The sequence below is a fragment of the Amblyomma americanum genome, chromosome 10, assembly GCF_052857255.1.
Source record: "Amblyomma americanum isolate KBUSLIRL-KWMA chromosome 10, ASM5285725v1, whole genome shotgun sequence".
Lineage (NCBI taxonomy): Eukaryota > Metazoa > Arthropoda > Arachnida > Ixodida > Ixodidae > Amblyomma > Amblyomma americanum.
Window position 1 is genome coordinate 58,140,607 of NC_135506.1, and position 16,353 is coordinate 58,156,959.

The window sequence follows — 16,353 nt, forward strand, 5'->3', positions numbered from 1 at the left end:
GCTTCTCCCAAGCGAACACCCCCTAAAGAAAGCTGGGCGCCAGGCCGGGGGCCACTTGTACCCATTTTTACCGGTGGGTGTCCGGCGGTGGGGTTTCGAACCAACCAACTTTACTCGTGGCTGAAAGGGAAATTTTTCATTTGAAGGAGTATATCGCTGGTGAATATATCAGTGTCCTACAAACTACTTGTTGCAACTACCAGCCTCATTTTGTGCAGTAGTGTTCTGCTTCTCTGTGCCATATGTTGTCACTGGGTCAAGTGGATATTGCTGCTTGCACAATGTCATATGCTTGTTGAACAGTGGTTTATACGGATGATAAATTTAATCCTTTGGCATTGTGATCATCTCGTGATATGTGCATTCATGCATTCTCATTCCCCGTGAAAAAGTTGATTGGTGTCGTTTAACAGTAAACCTCTTCCCCTAATAAATAACGACGGCAGCACTGGAAACACAATGGCAACCTCGCCTGCCTTCGGAGCAACCTCCTTCATGATATCCTCTTATCTTTTTTTCAGCTCATCGGTGCACATGTACAGGGAGCTCAGTACAAACAATGAACCTTGCTCGTTTCGTGGTGCAGCTGTAGGAAGTAATGAGCTGATTTGCTCTCAGACATGTTAGGGAGCCTTTTCAGCATCGGTTTAAAATGCATCTACTGGTCGAGTGCTTTCTGGCACAAAGTGTTGACACACATCAGCCACAGCTATGGCACACTATGTTGTGTGCCCATGTTGTGCATATCTTTCGCATAAATGTGAAAAAGCAGTGAGCATATGCTGAAAAGGCAGCATGAATCTGATGTTTACACTTGCAGAGATTGGCAGGAAACTTGTGCTCATGTTGACAATGCCTGCCGTTTACAATTTGTGCGGGACTGCAATACATCATGAACAGCCACCCTTGTCATGTTGAATACCAAGCACATGTAGAACAATAAACTCAGTGAATAAAGCTAGCATCAATGGAACTGTTTCTTCATAGCTTTACTCACCATGAAACAACCTCCGATGTCCCTAGGGACAGATCGAGCCACTTTGACGCTGCTGTCAATTGTGGGTTGGAGAAGGGGGGAGCAGCAAGCTCTTTTTGCAATAAAAAGAAAAGCACTCATGTAGAAATTGTATTAAGGAAAATGTGGGTGAAGTTGCTTACAGAGGGGATTAGATTGTTCGTTAATTTATTTCTCAAACAGAAAAAAAGTTTGGAGAAGTTAAAAATTTCCTTTGTAGTTCTGTGCATGTTCTGCAGGATAGCATAAAATTGGTGAGCCTAGATGGGGGTGATAGTATCTGTTGCCGAAAGCCTAGTCATCGATGTGGTTGCTGCGACATGCATTTTTCAGTATTTCTTTCCGTCACATATCTTCACGTGCCAGGGACAGTGGCCTAGTTGGAGCCAGCCAACAAGGCCATGCACTTTCCTATTTCTTCATACAATCACAATGACAGCAGGAGCTGTGGCTACTTGTAGGTGATGGCGAAAAAAAGTACTAACGACTACATTGCACTTCAAAGTGACCTCGATCGCATTAACGACTGGTGTAAAACGTGGCTAATGACCTTAAACATTTCTAAGTGTTAGATAATTTCTTTTAGCCAAAAATCAGTCAATTCAGATTTTCCCTACCACATTAATAACGATACATTGGCTCGGACTATGCAGTATAAGTATTTACCTAGGCGTCCATCTTTCACCAAACCTTTCTTGGGCTGAACACATAAACACCATTTTCGCTAATGCTTCCAGGTCACTAGGTTTCCTTCGCCGTAACCTGAAATGCACTACCCCTCACGTGCGTAAACAAGCCTACATTACTTTTGTCGGACCGCAGCTAGAGTACGCTTCATCCATCTGGTCACCTCACCAGAAATATCTAATAGAGAAGTTGGAAGCTGTCCAGAATAGGGCTTGTCGTTTCATTTCGCAAAATTACAACTATCATTCCAGTGTATCCGAACTAAAGATCGAAATTTCGCTCCATCCGTTGCAAATTCGTCGTGACATTGCCCTTTTATCTATCTTTCACAAATACATCCATGCCACTGATTCACCGCCAGCACATCTGAAGCGTCCCTCCTACTTATCACGTAGATTACATAACTACAGCTATGCCCGGATTTATGGCAACGCACATGCTTTGAACTTCTCATCACTACCGCGTACCATCCGTCTCTGGAACGATCTTCCGGACTGCATCGCCCTGCAGGGTAATCATGACACCATTCGCAAACATCTACTCAAGCACTTCATTGATAACGTTTAGCACGTCATTTTTACACTCAAGATGCATATAACTTCGTTTTCAGCTGCTTGAGACTATTGCCTCTTTGGTTCTGTTGATGCGCAGCTTTCCTCATGTATGCCTAATATACTCTTTTGCTTTTGTATAACTTTTTGTGCATTTCCCCTATTTTTGTTATATGATGCATAGTTGTATTTAACTGTTCTCTTTTTGCAAATTGCGATATCGTATCTGATCTCCCCCGTTTTTTGCTGTACTTTAGTGTTTTTCTGATTTCTAACCTATTTTGCACAAACTTCTGTATCTGACCCTCCTTATACAATGCCTCTCCGGAGGCCTGTAAGGTATCTGTAAATAAAATACTGTCCAGCTCGGATATGTCAAATTATTGTCTATATTGAACAGACATTCCCTTGGAAATTTCGTGCAAAATTATAATGTTTATCGTTTTTATCAAGCTCTCGTTTAGCAGAACGTTCAATATACCAAATGGTGCACTGCGCCCCTGTAAGTGGCACTTTGCACACATGGAGACTGGTCGGCTGCGCGGCCTCGGGCCTCAGCTGGCCATGCTTGCACTGCGAAAGTCCGTGACGAGGTGAACACGGAGTACCGCACTTGAGGGAGGCCTTCGGTCTCTTGTACTACTTTTCCACGCCAAAATGCTGCTTTGGTTTTCCGTGATGAACCAACTAGCCCAAACTGCTACTCTTCACGAGTGAGTGAAGCCGGCAGAGGAGCGTAGACATTTCACCGCACAAAAAGTGACGAGAGGAAGGCGCGAAGATGCGGACATTCAAATTTTGACGACAGATAACTCAGCTTCCACAAAACACATTCTTGCTGAAGGATATTTGTGAAGCGGCTTCTCAACACCCTAGGCATACCACAACCTTGTTAGAGCCCCTTTGAGAGGCCCTTTAAAGCCAGATTGGCCTGTTAAAATTTTCACCTGCGATATAACAATTTGCCTTTTTATCTGTATTTATTCAGCCCAGCTAATATTTCAGCACTGTAGTACTGATGGTGAAACCGTTGGTGCGGAGAGATCCATGCAGGGTTTGTGCATGAGCTACAAGTACAGTACGAGGCAAGAGAACGGATGCACGTGGATATAGTGGATAGTGTGCAAGCAAAAGGCTTAGAGGAGGTTAAGAGAAACTGTTTTGAAGCCTAACTTACTAAAGTATGTACAGCCTAAGGCAGCAGTCTTGGCTCCTGCCTTGAGAAGAACACTGTGGTCTAAGGGCATTGAAAAGTCAGTTGTTTCATATCCAGAAATTCTGGACAAGCGTGTTAACAGGAAATAGTTTATGAAAGCAATTTTTTTTCATATACCGTGCAAGATTTCAGAACGCCAATAAATATACCTGCAGATCTCCCTCGGCAGGCTTCCATTTTTTGGTATCGCCGGAAACGTTGCCCATTGATTTTTTATGGCAGTCTCAACTACTCGACACGACCATTAGTTCCAATATTCCCACGACCAGAACAAATACCTCACAGTTAAAAGGGTCATGAAATGTTTTCAGAAAATTTTGAACGACTCCAGAATTCTGACCCTTCGTTCTGTAGTATACCTTGGTTCGTTTCATCGTCCGGGTTGATTTAATAAGGAAAAGAGCTAAATTTCGGCTTCCCAGTGCTCGTCCCCTCAACTCTACAGCAAGCATCATCTTAAACAGCCCATCACAGACTTCTGTCGTCAAAAGCAGACTGGATTCCAAGAGAAGGCAAGCGTAGCAGGGGGCGGCAGAAAGTTAGGTGGGCGGATGAGATTAAGGTTTGCGGGCATAGGGTGGGTGCAGCTGTCAAAGGACAGGGTTGATTGGAGACATATGGGAGAGGCCTTTGTCCTGTAGTGGGTGTAGTCAGGCTGGTGACGACGATGGTGCATATTAAAGTATCGCAGCCCATAGCAAACTTTGCCTTTTGGTGCAGTTTGGCACAGCATTCACAGGACTTATCTTGCACAGAGAGCAATTGGGAGAAAATTAGTCTACCAAGGAAATGTAAAATAGCGCTAAACATTAAAACAAACAAAAATAGGCATACTCGTAGTGAGAGGGAACGAAAACTACTTTGCATGACAAATTTACTCACTCTGAAGCAGTGTGTCTTGATAATCATTCTTTATTTGCCTAAAAAACTCTGCTATATGCTTGACTTCAAATGTGCAAAACAGTGCGTGACAGCTCTGTTCACTTGAACCGATAATGCATTTCTGGTTATGGACTCGCATGTGCTTTCATGTGCCGTATAAGGTGACTCCTGTGGGCAGCAGCATACGAACAAAGATGGCACTTGTACGGCCTGTTGCCTGCGAAGGTGACTATATCTGAGAACACAGGGCGCACAGCACAAACAGTTTCCCCAACTTCCTGCTCTTCTTGCTTGCATACAGCAGGCACGGAATCAGTGCTCTGAGCTGGTGTTGACAGTTGCGCGCTGAACCCGTGCTGCTTTTGACGAGTGTGACTGCGCATGTGTCGTTTGTAGTTCCCGCTCTGTGCAAAAGCAGCCGAGCACTCGCTGCACTTGAAGGGCTTCTCTCCAGTGTGAACTCTGAAGTGCCTGTCGACGTTAGCTGCGCTACTCGAGATGTACGGGCAGAGTGGGCAGCTGAACATACCCCTGCCCTTTCTGAACATTCCTTTCCGCACCTGAAGATTCCCACCACCAGAGAAGGAATGTTTGCCTCTCCTCATTCGGTTTGTCACTACCCTGTGCACGCCACCATCATCCGACAATATGCTTGCATGGACAGGCAACCCAGGGTCATCCGGAATGAAGGCTGCTGCTGCAGTGAGCAGAATATATGTATTCATAAGGAACAGGTATGAACAAAACAATACACGACACTCATTGCTGTGTAACTCTGTTGAGGCTGAGACATTTGCACATTTAAGACAGTACAGCAGAAACGCGGTCACGAACTTGAAAGCTGTTGAAAAGGCAGTATTAAACTGCAACAGAAAAAGAACAAATACTGCAACGAGATGTTAAAAAGCACACGGACAGAACCTCATTCAAGAGTTAAAAAAATAGAGAAAAGCAATGGTTCCGAAGCAGTGGCAAAATGGAATCACAAAACCTACTTCATTTATAGCTTATACATAACTTCAAGTTGTGTCCAAAGCAGGACAAAAGCACCCTTCCACTGATATGCATTTAGCACTCTTCTGTATCAACCATGGCCTCTACGCCATCAAATTCTCTAACTACTTCAGCACGTAACTCTCACAGCCCTCCTACATCCTCCTACCGTTAGTATCTACTCCTACCCAAAGAGAGTGCAAATTAGCCTTCAGCACTGTACATCCAAACCATGTCCACTGCCTCCCCATTTTGTTTAGATATTGGGCTCTCTATTCTAAGCTGCTCTCTCTTAATGCTACACCTGTCAATTTCCATTCTATTGGACACTGCTTTCTCTATTTAAATCCTTTTTGTAGGCCTTAAGGTTTCAGCACCATAGGAGAGTGCTGATAGGATCCAACAGTACTAATCTTTTTTTGAGAAATAGTGCCGAGCCGAGGGCGCCTTCTAAACTCGCACCCATTTCCATTCTCCAGGTAATTTTTGACCAAACGAAAAAAAGAACAAATTTAGGAGACAATGTTAATGGTTATTTGCTACTTTCTTAATTAGTATCTTTCTAATTTATTGCATGTACTCATTAGTATTAATGAGCAGGCATACTAGACTACATAATACAAGACACACAAGATCTCCCTTAAACCAAGTCGAATGAACATGCCTCAACGGCCTGCAACCAAAGGTCATGGGTTCAATCACCAACTAATTACCTGAATTTTCTTTCAGTGTAATTAATTTACATCCTTACAAGTCATAATGGCATTCAAGTCATGCTACAATCTCTTAATCACAATAAACCAGAGTTTTCAGCAAATTTCATTCCACAACTCAACATGTGACATCGCAACCCTCTTGACCAATCTGGATTTTCTCAACATGCAAACGTCCAAAACTATGCCGGTTTCTCCACTGAATGGGAGCTTAACGGTGTCGCTTAATACATGTGCATAACGTGCACCATTTCACAATATTCATTTGTGATGTCCAATTTCGACTGCACAAAATGTGTGCAAAGACCAAAAGTATTTATGGGCATATATATATATATATATATATATATTCACAGACTATTTTACCCTACGGTTTTTTAAAAAGGCCAAATGAAGGACCAAATTTAGAAAGAAAAGAAAGACATGTCAGGCATAAAGGCTCTCAGGATGAAATTCAGTTTCCTTCACGAGTTTTTGAAAAAACAAGTGAAAAACATTCCCACAGTCTGCCAAGGAGGTTTCATCCAGGCTGCATAACACACTGCTGGAGCTAGTGCTGGTCAAACACATGCAAAAAAGGCAAAATATATTTTTTGCAGCACTTTAGCACCCTCCAGTTTCCAACCCTGTCGAGCAAGTGCTGAACCCTGAAAAGAAAGAAAAAATTTCTTGTGCTCATTATGAAACTTTTGAAACGGCACAATTAATAAACAAGCAGGTTAACATATAAAGAAAGAAGTTCTCGATCTTAATAATCCTGTCCCAAACATCACATACACCATGCATCATAATACATACAGGGTAACTTTTTTACCGTTAACAGATTTTTACTTTAAAAACTGTCAAAGATACATCGGCACGATCTGCGCAGGTGGATTTTCAAGGCGGACATTATGTACGTTATAGAGCTCTATAACTAGATGATTAAATTACCTAATCAACTTTTTCAATTTTAATTTTAGGCAGCAAAATTATACTGCAAAATTGAAGGCCCTTATCATCAAAGGCGGGTTCAGTTTACACATTTTCTTTATCAGCAATATGGTTAGAAACATCGAATGCCAAAACTGCATTTTCGGAAAGCTCAAGCTGGGTTTTCCACGTTGCACATTTATAAAATGGTTTCGCTCGCATTCCCAATGCTGCAAATGCAGATGCCATTTGTGCATTTTATCATGTAGAAGTAGTTCACGTGGTTTCAGCGACGATACTGCGTGCAACGGCACCGATTTTGTAAATATACAATGCAAGAACGCCAACTCAACGAGGTTTAATAAGCATAATTTTGACATAAATTTTCCAAACCACATTACCGATAAATGAATTTTAAAAACTGGGATCACCTTCGATGTTGACGGCCTTCAATTTTGCAATATAATGTTTCCCTCTAAAGTGAAAAGTAAAAGTTGATGTTAATTTTAGTTCACTAAACGTCTAATTACTGAGCTCTATCACATACATAATGTCCACCTTGCTGTACAATCCACATTCGCAGACTGCACGCCAACCTATCTCTGACAAAGGAAAACAGTAGCGCCGAAGAACACAGACACGGTAGAAGAACGACGTAGGAGGAGCGTTCTTCTACTATGTCTGTGTGTTTTTCGGCGCTACTGTTTTCCTTTCTGGATCGAAATGAACCATCCAGCCCCAAATAGAAGTTCTTTTAAACTATCTCTGACAGTTTTTAAAATACAAATCTGCAAACAGTTAAACGAATCACTCTGTATAAATCGCTTTTTCACAATGCAGCACCACTTGGATTACAGCAAAGCAGAAACTCACTGCCAAGACCAAGCAAGAAGTGTTCTGCACTAAATTTCCCTAGACTGAACTTTAGCTACACATTCTACACTTATGCCTAACTCAAAGACAAGTTAGAGTAACAGGCAAAGCACCAATAGCAAAATATCACTGCTATGAGAGTGAAACAATGAAGATTAAAGGAAAGCAAAGAGCCATTACTTCCTATTACATGAAAGAATTGCACACTTCCCTTACACAAAACACCTTTCAGTCCTTCAACCCATTAGGAAGTATACAGCGGGGGGCATATCTCATGAGAAAAAAAAAAGCGGGGAGGGGGGTTTGAAACTAAACTTGATGAGCAAACAATATGCCCTTTCCTTCTGCAAAATGATGCCTACCAAGGGATTTTCAAAGAGCTTCCTGACTGGCAGCAAGCACTGTTCATGCTTTACTACGTTACCTCGACATCTGGCCTAACAAAATGAAAAACGATCAACAAGCCTGCACTGATCAGCTCAGGTTCCACTCAAGCTGAATCTCTTGCGCTGCAGCACTTACTCAACCAGTGTCTGGCTCATCATTGCGGCCCTTGACCGGAGCTGTGCACTGCGAAGAAGCCTGAATGCCTCAGTGGTTTCATTCTGCGATTATGTCACCATTTCAAATGGTATACTTCATCTCACAAGTCATTTATAGCATTGTGAAAGTTAAAGCTCTCGCTCCCAATCGACCAAGACAACAAACAGTCGATCAAATATTTCAGTCTTGTGACTATTTTTCGTACAATTATTGCAGAAATTGAAAAGGCAGTTTAGGATGGTGCATTGAAACTACAGCCATGGTTTCATTACAAGTTCAATCAGCAGAGAAAGGCCACATGAACACAGCACTGTGGGGGTGTGCTACGAAGTGGTGTGGCGCCATTCGTAAACATGGCATCCACCGAGCCGGCTAAGTCTCCTGCGCACAACAGCTGGACACTGGTGCTCCTTCGTTCCCAGGGATGCAGCCACCAGTCGAGGGGCGAGAGGCATGGAGGAACACATTAAGTACACGCCATTCCAATCAGCTCAGATCACCACAGCCTTCACAGCACTCCAAACAACTTGAGTTGGAGTATAGCACAAAAAGACTTCGCATTCTTCACCTGCAAGTTTCACACATTCGACCCCTTTAAGCTCATACAATTCTAAAATCTCTCCAGTTTCCTTTTAAATGACATTGGATTTGTTTTTCCATAACCTTTCTGCACACTAGTTGTCTCCTTCAAATTTCATGGCTTATATGTTGTATTAGCTACAGCAGTGCGATAGCAGTTAACGGCTTAGTAGCATAATAGCAACTTGAGCTGTACAAAAGCACAGAAAATGTAAAATGGCCAATTGCAATGCAACAATGCAGTAACAAATGGGGAAACATGTTTGGACTGTTCCACTCAGCAGCCAACAGTGCAACAAAACAGGCATCATTCAGAGAAAGAGACAGTTATGAATCCACCAGGAAAAATTATTTAGAGTTGGGTGAGCTGGGGCTACTTAACTTAAATATAAGAAGCGAAATACAGGGGACCAAGACAGACGCACTGGACCAGTACTTACTCAACTAAGTGGCTTAATACAAGCGATGTGGCATATACATATTAGGTAAGGAGAAACAGACAAAAAAAAATGATGGTCAATTTGTGTAATTAGGCGAAATGCGAATTAGGTGCCTTGCACCTGGCACGGTGGGCAGTTTGCCTACAACCTGGTAAGCAGCCTGCCCCAAAGCAGGCTTCAAGACGAACAAACAAACAATGGCTAAATGCAAGGAATGACCACTATAAGTGCAGCACTAAAAATTCTAAAAGATAGGTCGTTCAGGAAAGCTCGTGTCTAGGAAAGCAGACTCTTTACCAGTTGCCGCCAACATATGAAGGCAGATGAATCAGCCAAAAATGTTTGCTTGTCACCTAAACGTATTTCGATTCGCCAGAAGGAAAGGATTCAGGTGAGTGTCAATGGTATAGTCGGATACAACTCAAGAACGAAGAGGTGGAAGCCATCGGTTATCTTGCCTTCACATTACTAAACTATGCCAGAGGGTAATTCCAAAAGCAAAAAAGGCAAAAAGCACACAGTTAAGCAGCGCAGAAATGTGCAATGAGATGGCCATTTCTCTGGTTCTGCACTTCTCTGCCAACCCTTCCTAAAGCTTCGATCTCACTCAGTCTGCAACCACCAAAGGGGGAGCCAGCGTGACGTAAAACCACAGCACAAACTAGCTTCCACACCTGGCGTTGTCAGCTTAGGCACTTTGGCGCCAATACACTTCGGCTTTGGTTTATGGGACTTTAACATCCCAGAGCGACTCAGGCTATGAGAGATGCCAATACAATACACTTAGGCACGGGCACATAGGATAGCATCAGCTGCTTATCACACACAGAGAGCACAGCAGCACACAAGTGCAGCAAAGTGCAGAGCAAATAGGCTTGAAAAATCCACGGTGAGATGTGAACCCCTCAGGAGCTCTCCATGGACACAGACTTGAGGCGTATACTGAAAGCAGAAAGGCAACGTGAGAAAGTCTTCACACATCGCACCCAATATATTAGTGCAATCCAACAGGTATGGCAAGCGATCAAAGTCGCAACTAAGTGACCACTGTGTCCTTTGTTTACACAGCAGCTTAGGCAGAGAATTTGGCGGGTAAGTACATAAAGAACAGAAAGAAGAGGAAATCAAAGAGACAGCAAGCACAGGAGGGTGCATATGCTGAAAAACCTCTATTCCTCCCAGGCTGCCCAACAAGTGTGAAAATCCCGCTGCCTCAACTTTCAGAAAGCGTATTTGCATTGAGTAGAACTACAGCTGTCTTTCTACACAATATGTCGGAGCCAGATTCACAGGCCACACAGAGCTGCGGTTCAACTGTTGCAGTGCAAAAATATGCCACTGATGACCAGTCATCAAAAATGAGACAGCATTGTAAATAGAGGGGGGTGCACATGCGACTCCCAGTGTTCTTTATGCCGAGTGCGGTGGAGTCATGCTGACTTGTGTTATATGCGGGCACTCCAGATCATGAACGTTAATGCGTCTTGATACTCAAGGAGAGGTGGATTTCGTGAAACCGTACGTGAGCTAGCAGAAAAAAAAAAACAGCAACATAAGTATCAGTCGAAGCGTTCATTGCCGAACCAATCTGCAAACGACATCCACAAATGCCATTCTACTCCAAATCTGCTAAAATCAACACCACATACAGCATGCACCAGCAACCCACTAGCCCAAGGAGAGGACAACACAGAGGAATGTGGCAGGAATAGCAATTTAATTACCTTTGGATTTACATATGAGGAAACGGCAGACAAATGCTCTTATTGTACATACAACAAATACAATAAATAAAATCCCACTGAATGCAGGCGCATGCTTGGCAATATGTGGTCATCACTATCTCTGGTCACCAGACTATGGGCCAATCAACTTTACATGCATTCTACGAGATTTGACGAGAAATCACAACTAAAGCCCCCCCCCCCCCAGGCATGACAACATGAAGGCGACTGACACAGACACTTGTAGAGTATATGAAACTTAAATTACCCATGCAGCAGCAGTCGAAGTGCCTCTGGGTGCGCAAAACACTGAACATGGGTGAACGCCCCTTCGCGGCTAGGCGTGAGCGATCTGCACGACTGAGCTGAACTTCAATTTCAAATGAACACCCCCCCACGAGCACTGGGGGGGGAGGGGGGAGGGGGGGGGGAGGATCGCCAACAAAAAATGCTGCGCATGACGGCGTTTCGCATACAAGAGGACATGCGATGCGCTGTCGGTGGGTGCGCACCAGAGTGTATACATACAATCTTGACAGCACCACAGCCGGAATCTCGTCGCCTATGCTGCCTCGACTTTTCGGCGGACAGGAGCCGAATCCCATCAAAGTAAGAGCAGCTGGAGATAGAGAAGTACACTACGTTACGCACATCTAGAAATGAGCACAATTTCTGCTTAGATCACGTAACCAACACACACATCGCCGAAATCGCCGCCTTCATTGTCTACAGTCCGAGGGGCGTTTCACATGCGGCATGGTAAACAACAGGCTCTTCAGCCAACGTGTTATCCCGCGGAGAGAGTACCACTCACGAACTCAAGCACCAACTGCGATGCAAACAAACATGTATACAGCACTCAACCATACACATTTTCCTTCAAAACTGAGTGCGTGCGAGCATTATCATTATACTGGCAATCATTACTGTAGTAACATTGCACAGAAACGACAACGCCCGCTGAGATGCCCCGAAACAAACACCAGCCGGCTCACCTGATAGCACTTTAGCTCAAGCACCGTGCGCCTGATTAGAAAGCAAACAGGCATGGTGAAAAGCGCGAATTCGCTTACCCATTACGATGGTATACCTCACTGAACATTTTGCCAGTAAAACTGCGTCTTGGCCATAAAACGACGAATGAACTTCGCGTTCACAAGGTGGTTTGCACATGTTTACAGCCGAAAACCACACCGCAATCTGCCGTATCCCAAAATGCTCTGAAAAACTATAGTGAAACCACGTTGGTGAAACCTTCTTAAAACTTCAACATGCTACGCAAATAATATGTGGGAGTTAACAGTCGCAGCGCCGCCAGTAAGCAGTGCGTTAAAGTCGCGGCGCGGCCAGTGTGGCCTCCGCGATCAAGCGCGACGCGCTGCCGAGCTGATCGTGGAGGCCACGAACTCAGCAGATTTTTTTTTTTTACCTGTCCTGAGCGGTTAGTTTTTATACGCGATTGGAGTAGCAGAGAGTTAATATCCTTTTTCGCCAGATCTAGAGCTCATAGAGAAACTGTATGGATCACGGTGCCAACGGTGCCTTTAGTTTCGGTAGTTTCGAAGTGGGCGTCTCTCGTGGCGGGATGCGCGACCCAAGCAACCCACGTGAACAGACTAGCGCCGCGACGTTCGCTTTCGCCATGAATGTAGTAGTCCGTTGTAACAACGTGCTGTCGCAAGCACTTATCAGCTTTGCGTCGACTATCTTTTTGGTTCTGACTGCTGCGGCATCTGCGCTTTGTTAGCGGCGGGATGCGCGACCCAAGCAACCCAAGTGAACAGACTAGCGCCGCGACGTTCGCTTTCGCCATGAATGTAGTAGTCCGTTGTAACAACGTGCTGTCGCAAGCACTTATCAGCTTTGCGTCGACTATCTTTTTGGTTCTGACTGCTGCGGCATCTGCGCTTTGTTAGCGGCGGGATGCGCGACCCAAGCAACCCAAGTGAACAGACTAGCGCCGCGACGTTCGCTTTCGCCATGAATGTAGTAGTCCGTTGTAACAACGTGCTGTCGCAAGCACTTATCAGCTTTGCGTCGACTATCTTTTTGGTTCTGACTGCTGCGGCATCTGCGCTTTGTTACTGTGCTGTGCCCTGTACTTGAACGGTGATGGACATTTGCGAGCAAGCGCTGGATGTTACACGGCCACTTGTTTGTTGTGCGCGATTTGCGTGATCAGTTTTGTTGTTTTGTATGTCCTAGTGTATGTACTACCAGCATCCTTATAGTATTGTGACTGCTTGGCCTTTGAGCGAGTGTGGTCCGTTCAATCTCGGTTTGCCGTGTGAAGGCCTGCGCAAAGCTCAAGCCGCTCTTACGTTGACTTTTCGGAGCACTTCGCTATGAGCCTATGCGCGCGTGTGCGTCCTGTTAATGCTTGTCCAGTGGGCTTTACCCAGTCTATTCCAGCTCCTGATTTAAAAAAAAATGGCTGCGTGAACGGTGTATCGGATCCGTGCTTTAAGTGATTCAATGATTTGGAAGTATCTGCAGCAGATATGGACTCAGCCTTTAGAATTGGAGAAGATAACGATTATAAATGACACGCGTGAAGAATTGTGTAGTACACAAGAAGTCGACAGTCTTCGGTGATCTTTCGTATGTGCACCAAATGAGCACCTATTCCTCCCAACCCTTGTCTGCTCATGCGTGAAGAATTGCTTCATGCAGTGAGGTGAAAAATTAAGTAAAATTTAGGTACCGGAGCAATAGATGCTTGTACAGAAAGGAGTGTAGAGACCGAGGACTGGCTTGTACCTGTAAATGTGGCTTGTTGATTTTGTTTCGTGTCAGGAATTCATAGATAGTTTGCGCATGCAAAGGTGTTTAGTGTGAGCTACTAAAAGCTAAATGCGACTTGTCTGCATCGAAAGCATAGAACCAGCTAGGAATTGTAAACTCTGCCTTGTCATCATATTTTGTGCAGCTAAATGTAGTTGCAGTCTGAGGGTATTTTGGAAGGTCCCTCTGCATTTCAGTGTGTATATGGAAACTTGTTACTGAAATACATACTGCTGCGTTTTATTTAAAGGCAATGGGAACAACTAATGCAATTCAGTTTGAAGGAACTCAACAGTCACCAAACCAAGGATATCATAGGGGAACGCATTTCTCTTATAGTTCGGTGTTGAGTAGTGGGAAACTGGTAGTACAATCATTTTTTACCTGGAAAGTAACTAATAGAAAGGAAAAGAAAAAAACAGCCAGTGCTCCGGTGGAATCTAAACCCACTACCTCCGTATTTCACTTACCAATTGAGCTCTGGCAGTGGCAGTCCAACATTCTACTTTCAACTCTACTTGTGTTGCCTGTAACCTTGCCTAGAGAGAGTGCACCAGCACCACCCTTATCGATGCCAGCGGACGTAGCTAGGACCTCCTGTATCACCGTGACATACAGAGGTGGTATCTTCAGATCACACTTGCAGCATGTGGTTTTCTTTCTTCTACTTTTTAGTGAGTTATCTTTCAGGTAACAGTTGATTACATGACTTAATTTCCCATTTCTGAACTCCACAAAGAGAAAAAAATGCATTCCCCCCTATCCATTTTTTTACTTTGGTGACTGCTCACTTCGTTCAAGTCTCTGCCATAAAAAGCCCTTAATGTCCCTGCCCTTGTGAGCTGAATGCAATCCAAGATGGGAGTGGCGGCATTTGGAATTTCGTAGACTTGGAGGTTGCACCCATTTTAATGGGCACTTTCGAAATATGTGCCCCAAGAATTTATTAGTTTGTATGAAGTTTTTCATTTACAAAAATACCTTTAAAATTTCTGGATTAGTTTCTAACACTATCAGGCTGAAATCTTGCAGCTGCTGGTGTGTGCCAAGGTGTGTGTTCCTTGTTTATGCGGGAAACGCAAACAATGGTGCCAAGACAACAAGGCCTTCCGGGCATGCTTTGTTGTGTGGGGGTTCCTTGTATCTGCATGGCATCATCATGAAGATGTAGAGTGGTCTCATCACAGTGCAAAATTTTACCTGAGATAAAGTTAAAATACAGAGGCTTTATATGACTGCCTTCAAAAGAAAGCTTAGTGTGCCACCTGAATGCATTGAATACATTGTTTTATGAATGTTCCTTTGATTGTTGTGATTGTGGGGTGTGGTGGTCCATTTGTATGTTGCTTCTCTGCTTCTTCTTGCCTGAATTAGGATGCATAGTGTCACATCTATTCTTAGAGTTGTAGTTGCATTTGTTACTTGCGTGAGATTATCGAATTTGGTATTAATAAAGGGTGCTCACTTGTAGGGTGCTCCTGGGTTTCACTGGGTGCAGTCTGGATGGGTCTCTAAACTTGTCTTTTTTGCCTGTGCCTGCATTTCTTTTAAACCTTTACAATCAGTCTTGTTTTCTGTTCCACTAAGATGGCTCTTCTTGCATCACTGGAAAATTCTGAGAGTAGGGGAATTTCCTTTCATGAGAAATAAGGAGGGGAACTGCATTAAACTTTTTGCCTTACATTTAGGTAATAATGGTGGGAATTTCTTTTATAGGCTTGTGGCTGTCTCTTGCTTGTCAAATAGGTGTTTGATGTGATGCTGGACATCTAGAGGATGTCTTGGTAAGGACGGGAACTTCTTTGATAGGTTTGTGGCTGTCTCTTGTTTGTCAAATAGGTGTTTGATGTGATGTTGGTGGACATGTAGAGGATGTCTTGGTAAGGATGGGAGCTTCTTTGATAGGGTTGTGGCTGTCTCATATTTTTCAAATAGGTGTTTTATGCAATGCTGGACATCTTAGGGATGTCTTGGTAGGGCTGGAAACTTTGATAGATTTGTGGCTGCCACTTGTTTGTCAGATAGGTGTTGGATATGATGCTAGACATCTAAGGGATGTCTTGTAGCACAGAAGAAGGGGTTTGCTTTCACAGCAGCTCTCAAGTTGGGGTCCAGAGACTCACTAGTCTGTCTAGGAAGGAAGGGAGGGGGGACTCTGTATACCGAGCACATAAGATGGAGATTGTGGATAACTGCACACATTTTCTTTTCTAGCAAACTTTGAGCGTAGACATCTTTGTGGCTGTGGCGGTGTTTTGCCTGCACCTTATGAATCATTTACTGCTGAGAAAATTGGATTTAAAAGATGTTTTTTTGCTGTCACTCAGTGCAAACTCATGGTGTCGGGACCAAAAGCACTCCATGGTCATTTTCTGGGAGTGTGTGGTAGCGTAGGCTAGCCTTAGTTATTCATGTACAGAAATCAGTCTTCTGACATTGCA

At 43.9% G+C, this 16,353-nt stretch overlaps 1 protein-coding gene and 1 long non-coding RNA gene across 2 annotated transcripts in view; one reads left to right on the forward strand and one right to left on the reverse strand.

Annotated features, from left to right (window-relative positions):
* Window positions 1-16,353, forward strand: part of LOC144108331 (uncharacterized) — a 50,165-nt gene that overhangs the window by 32,492 nt on the left and 1,320 nt on the right. The window contains exons 6-7 of the mRNA XM_077641590.1: window positions 11,405-11,471; window positions 12,438-12,569. Of these exons, the coding sequence (XP_077497716.1) occupies window positions 11,405-11,471; window positions 12,438-12,569 (199 nt within the window). The remainder of the gene's footprint in view (window positions 1-11,404; window positions 11,472-12,437; window positions 12,570-16,353) is intronic.
* LOC144107652 (uncharacterized) lies at window positions 4,366-7,639 on the reverse strand. Its single transcript, XR_013309345.1, has 2 exons — window positions 7,401-7,639; window positions 4,366-6,704 (listed from the first exon to the last, which is right to left on the reverse strand). It is a non-coding gene; the product is annotated as an uncharacterized LOC144107652 (long non-coding RNA).